Source organism: Nipponia nippon, unplaced genomic scaffold (genome assembly GCF_047370975.1).
Source record: "Nipponia nippon isolate SJK-2023a ecotype South Korea unplaced genomic scaffold, ASM4737097v1 scaffold_30, whole genome shotgun sequence".
NCBI lineage: Eukaryota > Metazoa > Chordata > Aves > Pelecaniformes > Threskiornithidae > Nipponia > Nipponia nippon.
Window position 1 is genome coordinate 4,418,350 of NW_028262348.1, and position 15,377 is coordinate 4,433,726.

The window sequence follows — 15,377 nt, forward strand, 5'->3', positions numbered from 1 at the left end:
GACGCTGCTGCATCTCCAAAGCCACGGTGGGCACGCACAAGCCCCCTCCTCACCAAAACGGCCCAGCCCAAGCAGGGACACAGCAGGTGACAGGTTGGAGCATGTCACAGCTTCACATGGGGACATATCACCTCCAGCAAGGCCACCCTGCCTGCGGGCACCTGCACCCACGTGCCAGCACGCTGGGTGCTCAACCCAGTGCCATGTATGGACTGTCTCCTCGCCCCCAAGGCCACTGGTGGCCACCGGTCCCTGAGGCCACCCCAGCTGGTGGCACCCGGCTTCACACACAGCCCCGGGCTGGGGAAGATGCCACCACCTCCGTGCATGGGCATAGGTGAGAGAGGACGCAACGCCATGAATTAAATCCTCCCGCAAGCCATCGATCCCTCCGGTTAATTAATCCGCACCCAGGGATTTGCAAATCAGCATACATGTATGCAAATCAAGGTGCTCCCCCATTGGTTGCTCTGCAAGCATAGATTCACCTAACTCAAAACTGCCCGGATGCTGCGGGCCCAGCAGCATCCCCGCGCTCCCACCCCCAGCAGTAATTAGCAGCAGTTAACGAAGAAGGAGAGCCAAGGCTGCTGCCCGTGGCCCAAAGACTGGCCATGGCATCACGGCCACCACGTCCCTCCCCCCCCATTGCCGTCCCCATCAACACTCGGCTGTGTCGTAACACAACTGATGCGCTCGAGAGCAAAAATAACCCGTTCTGGGGCTGGTGGGTGCGTCAGGGCTAAAAATACCCTGGGATAAGCTGGGGAAATGTATTTTCAACACACGGTTGCTTACAGGCATGCTGCAGGTAGCGGGCACTCCGCTTGACGATACACGCTTAAACCGAGAACGCACTTGAAAGCAAAAATAACAAAAAAATCCCCACTCTCTTCTCTCTGCAAAGCGTGTTAAATGCTTTTGGATTTTGCTCCCCCCCAGGGCTCCCCCAGGCATTGCTGCTCTGCCAGAGCCGATTCCCAGCTGGAAAAGCGAGGGAAGTGCTCGCACGAAAGCAAACTCCCCTTTGCCCAGTTTTCCCCAAGCTCTACCTGCCTCGATGGAGCTGCAAGGCTGCCTGTTCGCTCGTAAAAGCCTATTTGTTTTGTTTAGATAGCAAATATTAATTGCATATTGAAATGAGCGTCAGCTACAGCCGCCCACCGCCCTTCCGACCCCATGGGCCACCTCTCCCAGCTGCCACCGAGCCCTGGCCACCAGCACAAAGGGACTTGTGCTCCCCTTGGCCAAATTTGGCTTTTATTAATCCCCCTCGGTGCTGCCGCTGCCTCCCTGCTTAGCTCAGCCTCCTTCACTCCACCGTACTTCATTAGGGAAGAAGCATTTTCTGAACCACTCCATTAAAATAAACAAGAAAACAAACTCCTGGGAGGAGGTGAAGAGGAGCGCTCGTCGTCAGGACGCAGTGGAGATCGAGAGATGCAGAAAGACGGCTAAATGTCACCAGAAAAGCTGTTTTCCCCTCGTTCCAAAAGACGAATAGCAAGTTTTGCTTTGATTTCCTAAAACAAAACACTGGGAATAACTTGCTGCCCCTTAGGGCGCTGGGGGCAGCGGGTCCCATGCAAAGGAGGAGCCGTACCTGAAGCAGCCCTGCACCCTGACTGCTCCTTGGGGGATGCTGTGATCGCTCTTTCTCCTTCCCCAAAGGCATCCCCGACCAAATGGAGACGTGCACAAAACCAGAGCAAGATCTTGGCATGCTTCAACAGCGAGGGAAACCCCGATGGCTACAGCCGCCTCTCCCAGCAGCAGCATCCCAGCGATCCCGCCCTCACCGTGGGGCAAAATAAACTCCGGCATCACCCAGCCCTTCAGTGCTGTGACACGCCGGAGGCATGGCTCTGCAGGGATGGGGACACCGGTCACCAGGAGGGACCGACTCTGCAAACCTTTCCACCATGGCCAGCACAACTTTTAGATCTGCCCCAGATGAGGACGCTCACCACTTTGTCATTACATTGCCCTTCTCCACCCTGCATTGAATTTTCTTTCAAAAAATTCATCCCTACCGAAGCTAAAGCTTTTCCCCCACCACCCAACAGCTTCCAGCAGGACTCTGCAGCTCTTCAAGGCAAGGACCAGCCCGTGCTCCATCGCGGCCTCCCCGGGTTCCTCTTGCCCTGCCTGACACCGCACCCTCCCCAAGCCACCCGCAGCCGGGACGACTCATAAATATTCAGCGCCGGATCATTTTTCCCCATAGGACAGCTAATAACCTCCACGCATAACTCACTAGTCACACGCCATCAACTCCTCAATCCACAGTGGCCCCGCTCAGCTCTTACTTAATAATAAATTAATCCCACTTCGAGTTCAAAACTGACGCCTTGGATGCTAATAAAATACCGCTGCCAAGTGTAAGGTTTCGCAGCCGAGAAAAATTCGATACAGACTTGTTAATACAATAAAGCAGGGGTTTAATATAGGGTTGCCACTATAGTTGATAAATAAATATAACATGCTTTTGGTTTATAAAGTGCTCCGGGGCTTTCCCTGCTGCTGGAGCTGCCCCCAGGATGCTCGGTAGGCAAAGGGGCTCCTTCCCCGCCGTCAAACCCCATCCTGGCAAAATTCATCAGCATTTAAGCAATAAAACAGCATCTTGCTTCCTCCCTGCCTCCTCCCCTGCCTCCACACAAGCAGAATTGGCCTGGGAAATTAGATGTCTCTAATTAACAACTCAATAAATAGAGATTGATGGAAAAGGTTAATACTGTACCTCATTCCTGCTTTATTAATACTAATCTTGGCTTCTAGAAATCGACCACTACTGCACTTGCAAAGAAATTACATGATGCTTTAAAGAGGCAGCAACTTGTTCATTAATTATATTTACAGGACTAGGATCGTCTCTTGGTTTACAAGGGGATAAAACGCAGATAAAAAGCCATGTCCACCGTAGCATGGTACATCTGGGGTGCCTTCTGGACGGGCTGCGATAACCCGATGGACCTGAGATCCCAGCACTACATCCCGAGAGATCATTACTGCCATCCTGAGCTGCTTTTCAAACCGCCCCCACCCAGCACCCAGCCAGCTCCTCGGGGCCATGCAGACCTCCCAGGCACCCGGCTGGTGGGGTTCAGCCAGGCGTAACACAGCTCCCAGTGGCTGCGAGGATCAAGGCAACACATCCAGCAGCTCATTTCCAGAACCCTCAACGGAGGGTTGATGGTGCGTTGGATGGAGCCCCAGGGGACAAGGGGACACCAACGGGACATACACTTGCCAGGTGCTACATGAGCCAGGCCAGCTCTCGAAGCCAGCGTAGACCTTCCTTGCCCAAGCTTGCAGACAGGGAAAAGCTGGTGGCCAGTCACAGAGTCACCAGCCAGCAGCTCAGCATCTGCTGAAATGCAGCTGAGGGATGGATGGATGGACAGACCGATGGACAGAAGCAGCACAGTGTTGCCTTAGTGCACCCCAGATGGGAGAGCTACAGCCCCACTGCTGCTCAGTCCCAGCTGCCCCCAAAAGCATGCGGGGACATCGCCGATGTACCAGAAACGCTGTTCGGCCAATTCCCCATCCCCGCAGCCCACCGAAATGCGCTGCTGGGACCATGGTGCATCTCAGACCTGGCCCTGAGCAGCTGGATGGGACCATCTGCTCCCACCACCCAACCACAGCCCGGGCCAGCTAGCGAGCATCTCACCCTGGCCCGGCCAGAGGTACCAACCACTCTCATCTCCCCACCTGCAGAAGAGGGGTAGGGGCTGTGCTCCCCCTCTCCCAGGGGGCAAAAAGCAGGGGGACTGCTGAGACGGGGCCATTTGACCTGGCAAAGGCTCTGCCAAGCAGGGAAACACCAGCACAGAGGCGGGGGACACGCAGCTGTGTGAGCGGGATACAAGGACACCATCCGCCAACCTGGGTGGAGCTTTCTGCACCCCAATCGTCTGGAAATTCAGGGAGATTTGGTCTCCTCTGCTGCCTGGAGGAGCCGCTGCATCCCTCCGGGCTGGCAGGTGCTCCATGGTGCCCCAAGCTGCCTGTCCCCTCCCTGTCCCCAAGGCTTGTGCTGTCCATTGGACAACATGCCAAGGATTTCTGCAGCAGCACACACGGCGCCAGCATGGCAGGGACCCATGCTGGCTGGCAATGCCAGGGACCGTTGCACTGCAGAGCCCGAGTCTCCAGCCTCGGCAGAGCAGGAACGGCCACTGCAGCATCTCTGCAACGCTGGAGGGACGAAACAGCAGCCCTCACCGCAAAGCCCAGCCCGCAGGCCCCCCGGGAGCGGCACAATGATGGATGGAGTTAAATGGAGCGCTGGGGAAGGCAAACACACGTGGTGCCTGGATAGCAGCAAACTCCCTCCCACGGGGACCCAATGGACCACCAAGCCACGTCCCGCCAGGAGGGCTGGCAGCCCCATTAAAAAGCAAATCAAGCAGCGAGTATCCCGCAGCCCCCCAGTACCCACCCCGTCTCTGCCAGCCAGAAACCACTGGAGGGAAAGGATATGTTTTAGCATCTTCACTGTAGCTGCTGAGCCAAAGGCTCACGTGGATTTTCCAAAGCACGGGTCCCACCAGGGCGCGGGGGAACTCCCTTGGCCGAGCGAGCAGAGGGGCAGGAGGGGGGATGCAGGGGCTGGGCTGAGCCAGCACGGCGAGTAAAGCAGTATTTGTTTGCAACAGGTTTTAAAAGTCAAAGGTGTTTAAACAAAGAGCAGGCTGAGAGCCTTCCCTGGGCTCCAAGGGAGGCATCGATGCCCTTCCTCAAACAGTGGAGAGACTTAGTGAAAATGCCAAAGGGAAGGAGGGCAGGAGCACAGGCAGGAGCCGGATTTAGGGAGGGAAAGAGCGTGGGGGGACTCGTGCTCCGTGGGAAATGTCAGGCTGGGTTCAGCCATCCCCACCTCGCACCTGCGGCACAGGAGTGGAAGCGGCTGCTGCACCAGCCTGGTGGCAGTTTGTGGTGGCCCTCTGCCACCATCCACCGGCACCACCACGAAGCACCATGCCATGTGGGAAGCCCAGAGAAACCGCAGTAACCACAACGGGTGGATGAGGCCGAGACCCCTCCAGGGCAGGAGCTGGGACCCCCTGCCTGCAACATGTCATGCCACGTGATGGCAATGCGGGGACACCGCCGGGCCCCAAAAGCTGCCCCTCATTGAAACCACGTCACATCACCCTCCTCGCTGCCAGCCCCGTCCCCAGGGGCTGCTCTGGACCTGCAAAGCCCAGCCAAAAACCCAGCAGCTACACCCCAGCAGGGCTCATCCCCCCATCTCCCCCAGCCCCTGGGATACAGCTACATCAGAGGAGCCCCTGACAGGGGACAGGAGCCAGGCAGGGGTGGTCTGGGGTCACCAAAGCCCAGGGGTCTGCCAGAATTGGGTGTTCTCCTACAGAAGGGTCCTGCCAGGCCAGGACTCCCAGCAGGGACCACAGCCCGCTACCATCACCCCAGGCTAGGACCAGGAAAGGAGCCCCTGGGAAGGGGACAGCAGGGGAGTTAAACTATGAAACGGGGTTTCACTGTTTCCCCCCCCAGCTGCTCCAAAAGGGAATGTCCCCCCCACCTTACTGCTGCCTGCACGTGCCCCACGGGGCAGCACCCTGTGCTGGCAGCGCTCCCCTGAGCCGGCACCAAAGCACCGGTTCTGTGGGGAAGAGCCATGCCAGCAGGATACGGTCCCCATCGCACATGGGGGGCAAGGCTGGGCCTGTCCTTGAGGGCACACACATAGAGAAGAGCCCCCCAACTCTCAGGCCAGACCCTGCCAACAGCAGCCCAGGGAAGGGAACCCTCAGCCCCCTGGGCAGCATCATCCAGAAGGCTCAGCTGGCCTCGGACAAGGTGCCAGGAGAGCCAGATCCTGCACAGCCACCCCCTGCATTGCTCACCCCTTCCCCAAGCAAACACGGCCATTGCTGCAGCCCCCAGCCCCAGTCCCCTGCTCCAGCCTTGCTCTGCCTGCAGGCTGCAAGAGCAGATAAAGCCAGAGCAGCTCCTGCTTCGTGCAGCCGCCTCTGCAGCGCGGAGCTCTGCTGCCACCGCCCGGGGACCCGCCAGCCCAGCACCCGCACCCCAGCACTCACATCTGGGGCCACCAGCATCCCCCGGGGTGCCCATCAGCATCACCCCGGGGTGGGTGCTGCAGGGAGGCACCCATACACCCACCCCCAAAGTGGGAAGGGGAAGCAGGGCTTGTGCATGCCCGGGGAAGGGGTTTTGGGAATGGGGGTGCAGCCAGCCGGGAAGCGAAGCCGAGTGGCAGGAGCTTGCTGAGTCTCAGGGGCTTTTTCTGAGTCTCCTGGCTGTGCTCCTGCAAGAGGGGTCGGGGGACCCTGTAAGAAATGCTGCGCCCTCCTTGGGCAAAGCCCCCCTGCAGCGAACTAACAACTCATCACTTCCCGGAGAAGCAAGCCCCACCACCCGCTCCCAAGGCACAGGGATGCACCAGAGCAAAGATGTCCCCTGGGGCAGCGGGTACCCGGCCATCCCCCAGGGATGGAGGAACTCTGCAACCCATGGAGAAGACTCTGCAAACACCTCCAACACATTAGAGCCGTGCTCCCGGTGTCACCGCAACAGGATGGTGCCACTCACCCCAACCGGCTCGAGGGGACCCGGCCAGCAGGTACAAGGGTGCCCGACTCACCGGACTTGTGGACGCTGCGGAGGCAGGAGAGGGAGGCATTCAGGCGGGCACACTCCTCGCTGTTGGCCCCAAACTTCTCCACAGTCGCACAGACCTGGTCGTCGGTCATGTCCAGCAGCTCCTCCAGGCTCAGCTGCCCCGGGGCAATTTCCTGACGGGGAGGAATGGGGCAGGAGTGAAGAGGGAGGAATAAAGCATCCTGGAGCATCCTCTAAACCAGCACCTCAGAGCACGCAGGTGAGAAACTCTTCCCTCCTGTTGCCCCATTTGGGTCACAGACCCAAAACCACTCATTTCCCATCTCAATCCACATGAAAACCCAGAGGGCATAGCTTGAACCTCAGCTTTATCTCAAATTTTGCCACATTCTGAGGCATATCCAGACCCAACTCAATACTGGGACATCTGGGGACACCATGAAAACCTGCCCCTGCCCTGAGCACACACGGGGACCGGCAGCTTCGATACAGGCTTTGCTTTTCCCCGGAGGGAGGGCTGTCACGGGAGCACCTCCAGGTGCCACTCCTTCACCGCAGCCATCGCCTGCAGGAGCCCAGGACGTGGCAGAGGGACGCTGCGACCTGCCGTGCCACCATCATGCTGTGAGAGGGACATGGGGGACCCCCGCTGTGGAGGGGGACAGCACCCACAAGGTCCCCCTGGCACCCATGTCCTTCCCTGGGAACAGCAATGGAGTGTCCTCACCAGTGGGTGGAGGAGAGCTGTGGGGTGACCCCGGCCAGCACACCCCACCGCAGCCTTGCAGCATCTTTCCTTGCAGTAGAACAACCTGGTCCTGGTCCCTCTGCTCTGGTCCCCCACCGCCAGCCCCAGGGCCCAAACGCATGGCTTCAAGCCAGTCTCCGTCTCGAAAAAAACTGTCCCCTTGCCTAGTTTTGCTCAAGGATCCCACAAACCCCCGGAAAAAACACTACTGGAGAGGTTCAGCACCCAAACCCACAGCAAGGCCCTTCCTGCTCTGGTGCGGTTGATGCCCAGCCCTTACCTCCATCACCTCCTTGCGGATGTTGACGATGCGGAACCAATGCAGGAGCTGGGGGAAGCCCTCCAGCTTGGCATTGCGCTCCTGCAAGGCCACCTTCCTCTTGCAGGACAGCTGCCGGCTGAAGTACTTGACCAGTTTGCTCTGGAAGAGAAGGCAAAAGCCCTGTGGGACCCCCTGCCATGACCCCCCCCATCCCACCCCAGGGCAGGAGGGGGACAGGGGAGGGGGTGACTGCAGGCAGATTGGGCTCTGCCCCATCCCCAGGGCACACACAGCCCCTCCTGCCCTCAAACCCCCACCCCGTTACCTGCTGCCCACCTTCTGCAGCCAAGGGCTCCTTTGGCATCAAGCTCGGGGTGCAAGGGGGGGCATTTCCCTCCCAAAAAAAGGCCCTTTCTCAGCTCCTTTATCCCCAACCCAGCATGTTTCAGCACTGGGGTCTTGCTTGGGGGATGGACAGGCCTCACCACCCCGGGGACCCCATGGTGGGCGAACGAGGAGAGAAGACAGGGGACACAGAGGCATTGCTTCTCCCACACACTAACACAAACACCACCCCCTCCCAGCACTGCCCAGCACCCAAAGGACACACTCCCCTCTCTTATACCCAGGCTTGGTGCAAAGGGACCCCCTGAGCATCCCCCATTGGGAGCCACCGCAGCATCGCACAGTGCCAAGCCTGGGACGTGGGTGTTTGCTCCTTATTTCCCCCCGCACCAGCCCACGTCTGCCCTACTAGCCCTCCTTCCTCCCACTGCTCCTCATCACCACAACGGGAGCCATCGACCCCTCTTTGCTCAGCCGTGGCCCCATCCCTCCGCCAACCATGCCCCCCGAGCCCATCCACCACCAGGCCAAAGACTCCGCGTTAGCAACCGCAGCCTGACAGCTCCCAAAATAAAGACACTGAGCGGCTGGCCTCTTTTCTCAGAAATATAGAGCAGAGCCCAGCTCGCTGGAAACCTGCTGGGATTTCCTGCTCCCGCTTTTCCAGCTGGGTGATTCCCCGTCGCCAGCAGCACTAGATGGTGTTGTGCCCCTGCCCGCCGCACCCCAAAAATAGATGGGCAAAATACGCGATGGCTTGGAATAAAGAGGCAAGGGGAGAAGCCCCATTGCAGGGTTTGGGAGAGCTTCCCCATCTCTCCTGCTCCCTTCCCTCAGTGGTACCCAGCAGTGATGGCTACAGGGCTTAGCATGATGGGATGCACGTGAGCACAGGGCAGGAGGGGGAACCAGCCCCCCTGCACCCATCTGTCACGGTTGGGGTGAGCTGGGTGCACCCAGAGAGGTGCAAAACAGGCAAAACCAGCCCTCTCCTTGCTGCTTGGAGGGGGACCAGGCAACACAGGCATGGGAGATGCTGGTGGTCCCCATCCCCTTGCAAACAGGGAGTACCCACCGCCATGTCCCACCAACATTGCCACCAGCATCACCCGAGTGGGTGACAACTCCACCAGAAGCCAGACACCTCAACCAGACAGCTTCTCCCAATCTGACTAACAGCCATGGAGATTAATTACTGGAAATTAATACCCAAAAGAGAGCTGGGGCTAGCAAAGCAAATGGCTGGGGAGGCCGCAGGGAGCCCCACAGAGCTGGACAGGCTCAGAGCTGCCAGGTCTGCTCTTTAAGAAAAGCCACTCTCCTAACATAGACCAGCAAAAGGTTTCGGGGTCAGCCCCGATCGCACATCCTAAACACACCCCAGGCCCTTGGAGAGAAAATAGCAGCAGGCACCTCGAATACACACAGAGGCAGCTCCTGCCCCCCCAACCACAGCAAAACACCAGCAAAAACCCTCCTAAAAAAAGAAAATCACCTCCAACCCCACCACTTTGCTCTTCATTCGTTCCTCCAGCCCCCCCAGGCTGAGAGCTCAAGGGAAACCAAAGGGGCTGCCAGAGCCATAGCAGCCTCCCCACTGCCAAAGTCAGAGTCCTGGAATGGGGACAGAGCTGGGGACTGGGCAGCCTCCACCACCACCATGCAGAGACAACCTAGGAACAGGGCAAGTGGAGGGAAGTACTTTAATTTCCAGGCTCCAGGTGGGGGAAATTCACCCCACCCAGCCCTTGAGAGACCAGAGGGGCCATCGTTAGCGCAAATGAGGACCCAAATGGGACCCCCATGCCCCAGGTGTGGGCTGATGCTCTGGACCATGGGGCTCAAGCTGGGGGAAAACAAGCCCAGCAAACCTCTGTGAAGTCCAAAAGCACTTCTTGTTTTGCCGAGAGCTTCACCAACGGGGCTGGAAAGGGAAGCGATTGAGACGGCCCCGTGCCACGGGGAAAGCCCCGTCCCGCGGCTGCGGAGATGCTCTCACTCACCCTGAGCTGCTGCGCAGGATGGAGGTTTTGCAAACATGCTAAATGCTGCTCTGCTGCAAAGGCCAGATCCTGCTGTGGCACAACCCCCCTCAGCTCTTCCATGCCTGAGTTTACCCATCAGGAAAAGGGCAGGGGGACACCTTGGGGTGCTGTGGGTGTGCAAGCGGAGGGGGCGGGGTCCCAGCAGCACGGGGGGTGTTCGCTGTTTGGGGTCCAACCAGGGGTGCTGCCGGTGGGGCTGGGGCTGCGGGGTGGCCCACGCACCTTCCCCTGGAGCTGGGGTTCGGTTTTTGCACCCTTTCAAGCCCCTCTTCCCCCTCCAGCACTGCAAGGGGCAAGGGAGGGTGCAACGCTCTGACAAAAGGGAGTAAAGCCACGAGCAGCCCCTTCCCCTTGGCCATGGTGAGGGGCTGGTGGCTCCTGGGTCCCCCCATCTCCTCCCCGAGGCAGAGACCTTCTGCTAAAAAACAAGACCCCAACAGGGCTCTGCTGCCCTGTGGGGATGGGTGCAGGCAGAGGAGGGGTGTGCCCACTCTGTGTCACTCCCCTGGCACCCTGGGTGACCCCAGCAAGGTGAAGGGCTGGGGTCACCCAGGGCTGGAACCCCCTTCGCCCCTGTGCAAGCCCTGCCTCCCCTCCGCACCCCGACGGGGATTTCCAGCCTCCTGCCATCACCCCGGGCAGGATTTCCCCTTGGCAGGCCCTCACCCCGAAACTTGGCACGGCGGCGAGCAGCTGCCCCCGCCCCGAGCAGGCACTGGGCACAGGGAGCCAACAGGCGGTCTCCAAGGAGCGGGAGGGCGGCTGCACCCCCCCGGCATGGCACCCTGGGCCCGCCTTGACGTCAGCCGGGCTGGAGACGGCACCGAGCCCTGCCTGGAGACCGGGGAGAGGTGGCAGAAAATCCACCTGCGGGAGCACGAGTTGAAAGTTAATTAACCTCGCGCAGGCTGGGCCATGCACCGCCAACACCGGCAACCGGTGAGCCGTCGAGAGGGAGCCCACGCCTGCCGGGATGCCCATCCCGCTCGGCACAGCCGGATCGGCACGTGACTGTGCCGGATGCCTTCGTGCTGCAAAGCGAAGAGGTTGCTCTGCACCTCCAAATATTCCTGGCACAGCGGCGGGCCACAGCGGATGCTTTCCCATGGCGTGCAGCCGCAACCAGAGCAACTCTTCCCTGACTCCTACCAAGGGGCTCGTTATTCCAGAGACACCTGGAGCACCCTCGGGCTGGGGAATAACTCGCCACGGTTATATTTTGCCTCGCAGGGCTCTTTCAAGGCCCTGCTAGGCTCGCATGCCATCTCCGGCTCTGCACATCATTTATTTCAAGCACTGCTAAATGGTCCCCGGGGCTCTTTCTAGAAGTACAGGGGCCAAAATGGCTCAAGCCAGCATCCTGAAGATGCCTGGCTCTGCGGGAGGATACTGCCCATCCTCTGCCACCTCCCTGCTACCCTGGCAAAGGGCTGAGCCAGGACTGGCAGGGCAGCGCTGCCCGGCTGGCACAGGGTGAACGGGGGCTGCCATCATCCCTGGGGGGCTGCAGGTTGGTCGGAAACAGCGCGGCTGCAATCAGAGAGACACCATGCTTCAAACGAGCACTGTGCTTGCCCATGGTATTAGACACCAGAGAATCCATGCACCCAGGCAGTGAAAATCCCAGTGCTGGAGCAGCGTCTACTTTGGCCACGGCCTGTGCAAGTTTGGAAATGGCCACAGCTCTTCCCCAGGTGCCTCTTCCCAGCCTCACCCGCATGTTCACATGGCAGCCAAAAGCGTCCTGGGAGGGTACCCCCTTCCCGGCGGGATCATGGCAACCCGAGGAGGGGGAACTGCCCATCCTGGGTTATCCTTGTAGCCACCCGCCGGTTCCTGGGAGCCCTGACGCACGCTTTGAAATGGGGTGGGGGTTTGACCCCACTGGGGTAACACAGAGAGCAACATGGTGCAGGACAGCCAGAAAAATCACCCAGTGCCGAGCGACTTTTCCTTCTTGCTTTTACCCCGTGCTGCCCCCAGACCTCCAGCAAACAGGCGAGTAGCAGCACCCCTCTTCCGTATTTACACCCCAAAACCCAAATTTAGAGATGCAAAGCCTGACTGCCATGCTCAGCCGGGGAATAAAGTCCCACCACCCGTGCAGGACCAGGCAGGGCTAACGGGGGGTGGCCGCTTGGCTCCCACCCTCCTGTTCCAATGCTGCTCAGCCCCAGATCTGCTGCCACCCCACAGGCCACAAACCAGCCTCGGCTCCCACCCCGGGTGGTGTCAGTCAGCATTTTGGTCCCAGCTGCTGCCTTGGTTTCCGCTGGAGCCTGTCCCGAGGTGCAAGCAAGACCTAAAAGCCTCCCAGCCCTGAGGGCTGCCACCGAAGCTGGCTGCAGCCGGTGGTACCCATCCTGAAGGAAGGATGCTGCATGGCGAGATGCTGTTACCAGCTCCCCGCGCAACCACAGCACAGAAAGGATGGGGCCCTGTGTGTACCTTAATGTGGTTTAAGAAGAAAAAAAAGTGGAAAAACTTCTATTAATCCAGCAAAATCAGGGTTTAGCATATAAGGATTAATCAAAAAATGTGGATTCACCTGTTGTATTCCAGGATTGCACTGATGCAAGGGCCCTGCAAAGTCTCCCCGGGGCACTTGGGGTGAGATGTCCTCCCAGCCTGCCCGTCCCTGGCCATCGTCCCCTTTGCCTCGCCGGTGCCTGGCCCGGCTCCGCTGCCGCCAGATGGGAAGGGAAGAAGTGCCGAGCGGGGCCTCGGCATCTGCGTCACGTCCTTGGGACGCGGCGGTGGCGGCGGGGACTCAGGGCCAAGCTCAGCTCCTGCTTACACTGGCGGCAACCCAGGACAACGCCGCCGGGAGCCAGTCCAGACCTATACCGATGTGCCGGCATCAGGAATCTGGCCCCAGATTCACCCGTTGTCACTCCCTTCCTGGGAATCGCCTCGTTCCTGTGCGGAACAGCAACGCGTGAGCATCGGCAGGGATGCCTATGGCTGAGACACGTGTCAGGCACCCTGGTTTGGGGGTGTTTTAGGGAAGGCGATGCCAGGGCTCCCCGCAGCAGGCACAGCATGATCCACAGGGGCTGGAGAGATGCTTCGCCCGGGATTTGCGGGGTGGCATCCCCACAGCCAGCTCCGAACCCTCTGGCTGGACCAGGCTGAGCCTGGGGGGCTTCGCCCACATGCCATCACGGGATGCAGGGAAGGAGCATCCCAGCAGGATGGCTTCACCGCGCTCCTCAGCTCCCCTTGCTCCTGTCTGTGGGAGGGAGGCAGTAACTCATCAGCCATGCTGACGCTAATGAGGAGGTCACTCCACGTGGGAGAAAGTTCTGTAGTCCTGCACCTCTGGGCATCGGCTCTTCAGGGGGGCTTTGAGCCTGTCTGCCCCCCGCAAAGTCTCACGCACACCCTAAAACCGCTGCTGCTTTGTCCCCACCTCCCTGTCCCTCTTCCGAGGTCTCTCCAGGGCCACACGTGGACCAACAGCTCCAGGCTGAGCCTGCAGCCCCTCACAGAGAGCTGGGATGGGACAGGGCTTGGATCAGGGAAAGGCAACGGCAGGATTGGTGTGAGAACACGGCACAAGTCGGTGCCCGGGATGTAGAGGTGGGAGCTGTACCCCAACCCTGGGGTGCCCCCCGGGAGCAGCACAGCAGCGGCATGGCGATGCCCTGCTTGCTCCCACAGCACTCAGGACCTTCAGGAGCGAAAGCAGCGGGACGGGGAGTTTTGGTCGTGGTCCAGAACCAAAAGCCACCCCACAGAGAGGCTGTGGGACCCCGGCAGGGTCCTGTGCAGCCGAGCACAGGAACCGCTATGCCACATTGTTTGGGTTCTTGGTGAGAGTGGCAAGGTTAGAAAGCACCAGCCAAAAGGGCTCCAAAATCCCCCCACCCACAGCCCTGGCTCCGTGTCAGCCACCTCCACGCTGCCATGGCCCTGCCGGTGTCTCCCCAGCGTCACGGCACCGTGGTGGCCACGCTTCTCCCCACTCTGCCGCCGGTGTGGGGCCCCGCTCACCCCCAGCCATCCCAAACCTTCCCTGCCCATCCCGGCCTGCCAACCTCCTGCCGAACCCCAAATCCATCCCCAGCCATGTCCCGGCACATTCCAAGGGGAACCTCTTCCTACAGGGCTACAACAGACAGGGCCCCGCTTGACAGCTTTTACTTATATGTATTTTTCCCATCTATGAAACATAAATAAATCCAGCTGGCGCTCCCCTCGGCACGGCCTCGCTGCCTTCGCCCCCAGCAGCATCGAGGCCATGGCTGGTGAAGCCTCCCCTTCTCACCAGGGCTCTCCCTGCTGCCGGGGGAGGCGGGAGGGTTTGGGCAAGGGCTGCATCACCGTGGCGGAGGAACCGGGGGCGAGGATGCTGGCCTGCCTCCCGGCGAGGGGCTGGAGCCCGGCCGAGGGGCTGCAGCCTGCTCAGGAGGTAGGAGTATGGCAGGGAAGGATGCAGGAGGGCCGGGGGGATGCTGCCTTGGTGGAAGGGATGCAGGTGGGCTGGAGGGGATGCAGGCGGATGGGGAGGTAGGAGCCCATGGAAAGGATGCAGGCAGGCCGGGGGGATGCAGCCCGGTGGAAGGGATGCGGCCCGGTGGAAGGGATGCGGCCGAGCCGGAGGGATGCAGCCTGATGGGGAAACAGGAGCCCCCGGAAGGGATGCGGTCGGGCCGGGGCGATGCAGGTGGGCCGGGGGGGGATGCAGCCTGGCGGGGCGGTCGGAGCCGGGGGCGAGGGATGCTGCCGGGCCGGGAGGATGCTGTGGGGCCGGGGGGTTGTCGGGGGGCCGGGGCCCGGGCCCGGGGCCCTCCGGGCGGTAGCGGCAGGAGGGTTTGGCGATGCCGGACCCACCTGCAGAGCGCGCAGCCTCACTCGGGCGCACCGCAGCGCCGCGGGGGAGCCCGGCACGGCCCGGGGGGGGGGGGGGGGTTGGATATTGGGGGGGGGGGGGGGGGGGTCGGTGGGCCCCTCCCTCCAGGGTGCGGATCTCCTTTTGCGTGAGGTCGTTGGAGGCGGCGCACTTGGTGCGGAGCCCCTCCAGGTTGGAGATGCTGATGTCGATCATGTTCTGGACCAGCTCGCACTGCTGCAGCGCCTTCTGCAGACTCAGCTGCTGCTCCTCGCTCCTCGTCATGTTGTCCTCATCCATCGCTCGCCGCGCCCCCCCCCCACCCCTCCTCCCCTTCCCCTCCACCCTCCGCCGCGGCCCGGCCCCCCCCCTCCCTCCCCTGCCCGCCCCCCCCCCGCACCGCTCAGCCCCGCTCCGCCGCGGCCCGCAGCATCGCGGCCCCGCCGTGCCCACCCAGCCCCCGCCCGTCAGCGCGGCGCCGCGGCCGCCTCCCCCCCCCCCCAACACCGGGCGCGGCGGGGCGGG

The 15,377-nt window shown here is 60.9% G+C and overlaps 1 protein-coding gene across 1 annotated transcript in view; it reads right to left on the reverse strand.

Annotated features, from left to right (window-relative positions):
- The window catches only part of KSR2 (kinase suppressor of ras 2), an 81,200-nt gene extending 66,042 nt beyond the window's left edge, over positions 1–15,158 (reverse strand). Inside the window, exons 1-3 of the mRNA XM_087768762.1 lie at positions 14,976–15,158; positions 7,647–7,787; positions 6,641–6,791 (exon numbers count right to left, since the gene is read on the reverse strand). Of these exons, the coding sequence (XP_087624888.1) occupies positions 6,641–6,791; positions 7,647–7,787; positions 14,976–15,152 (469 nt within the window). The 5' untranslated portion in view covers positions 15,153–15,158. The remainder of the gene's footprint in view (positions 1–6,640; positions 6,792–7,646; positions 7,788–14,975) is intronic.
- Between the last annotated feature and the right edge of the window lie 219 nt (positions 15,159–15,377).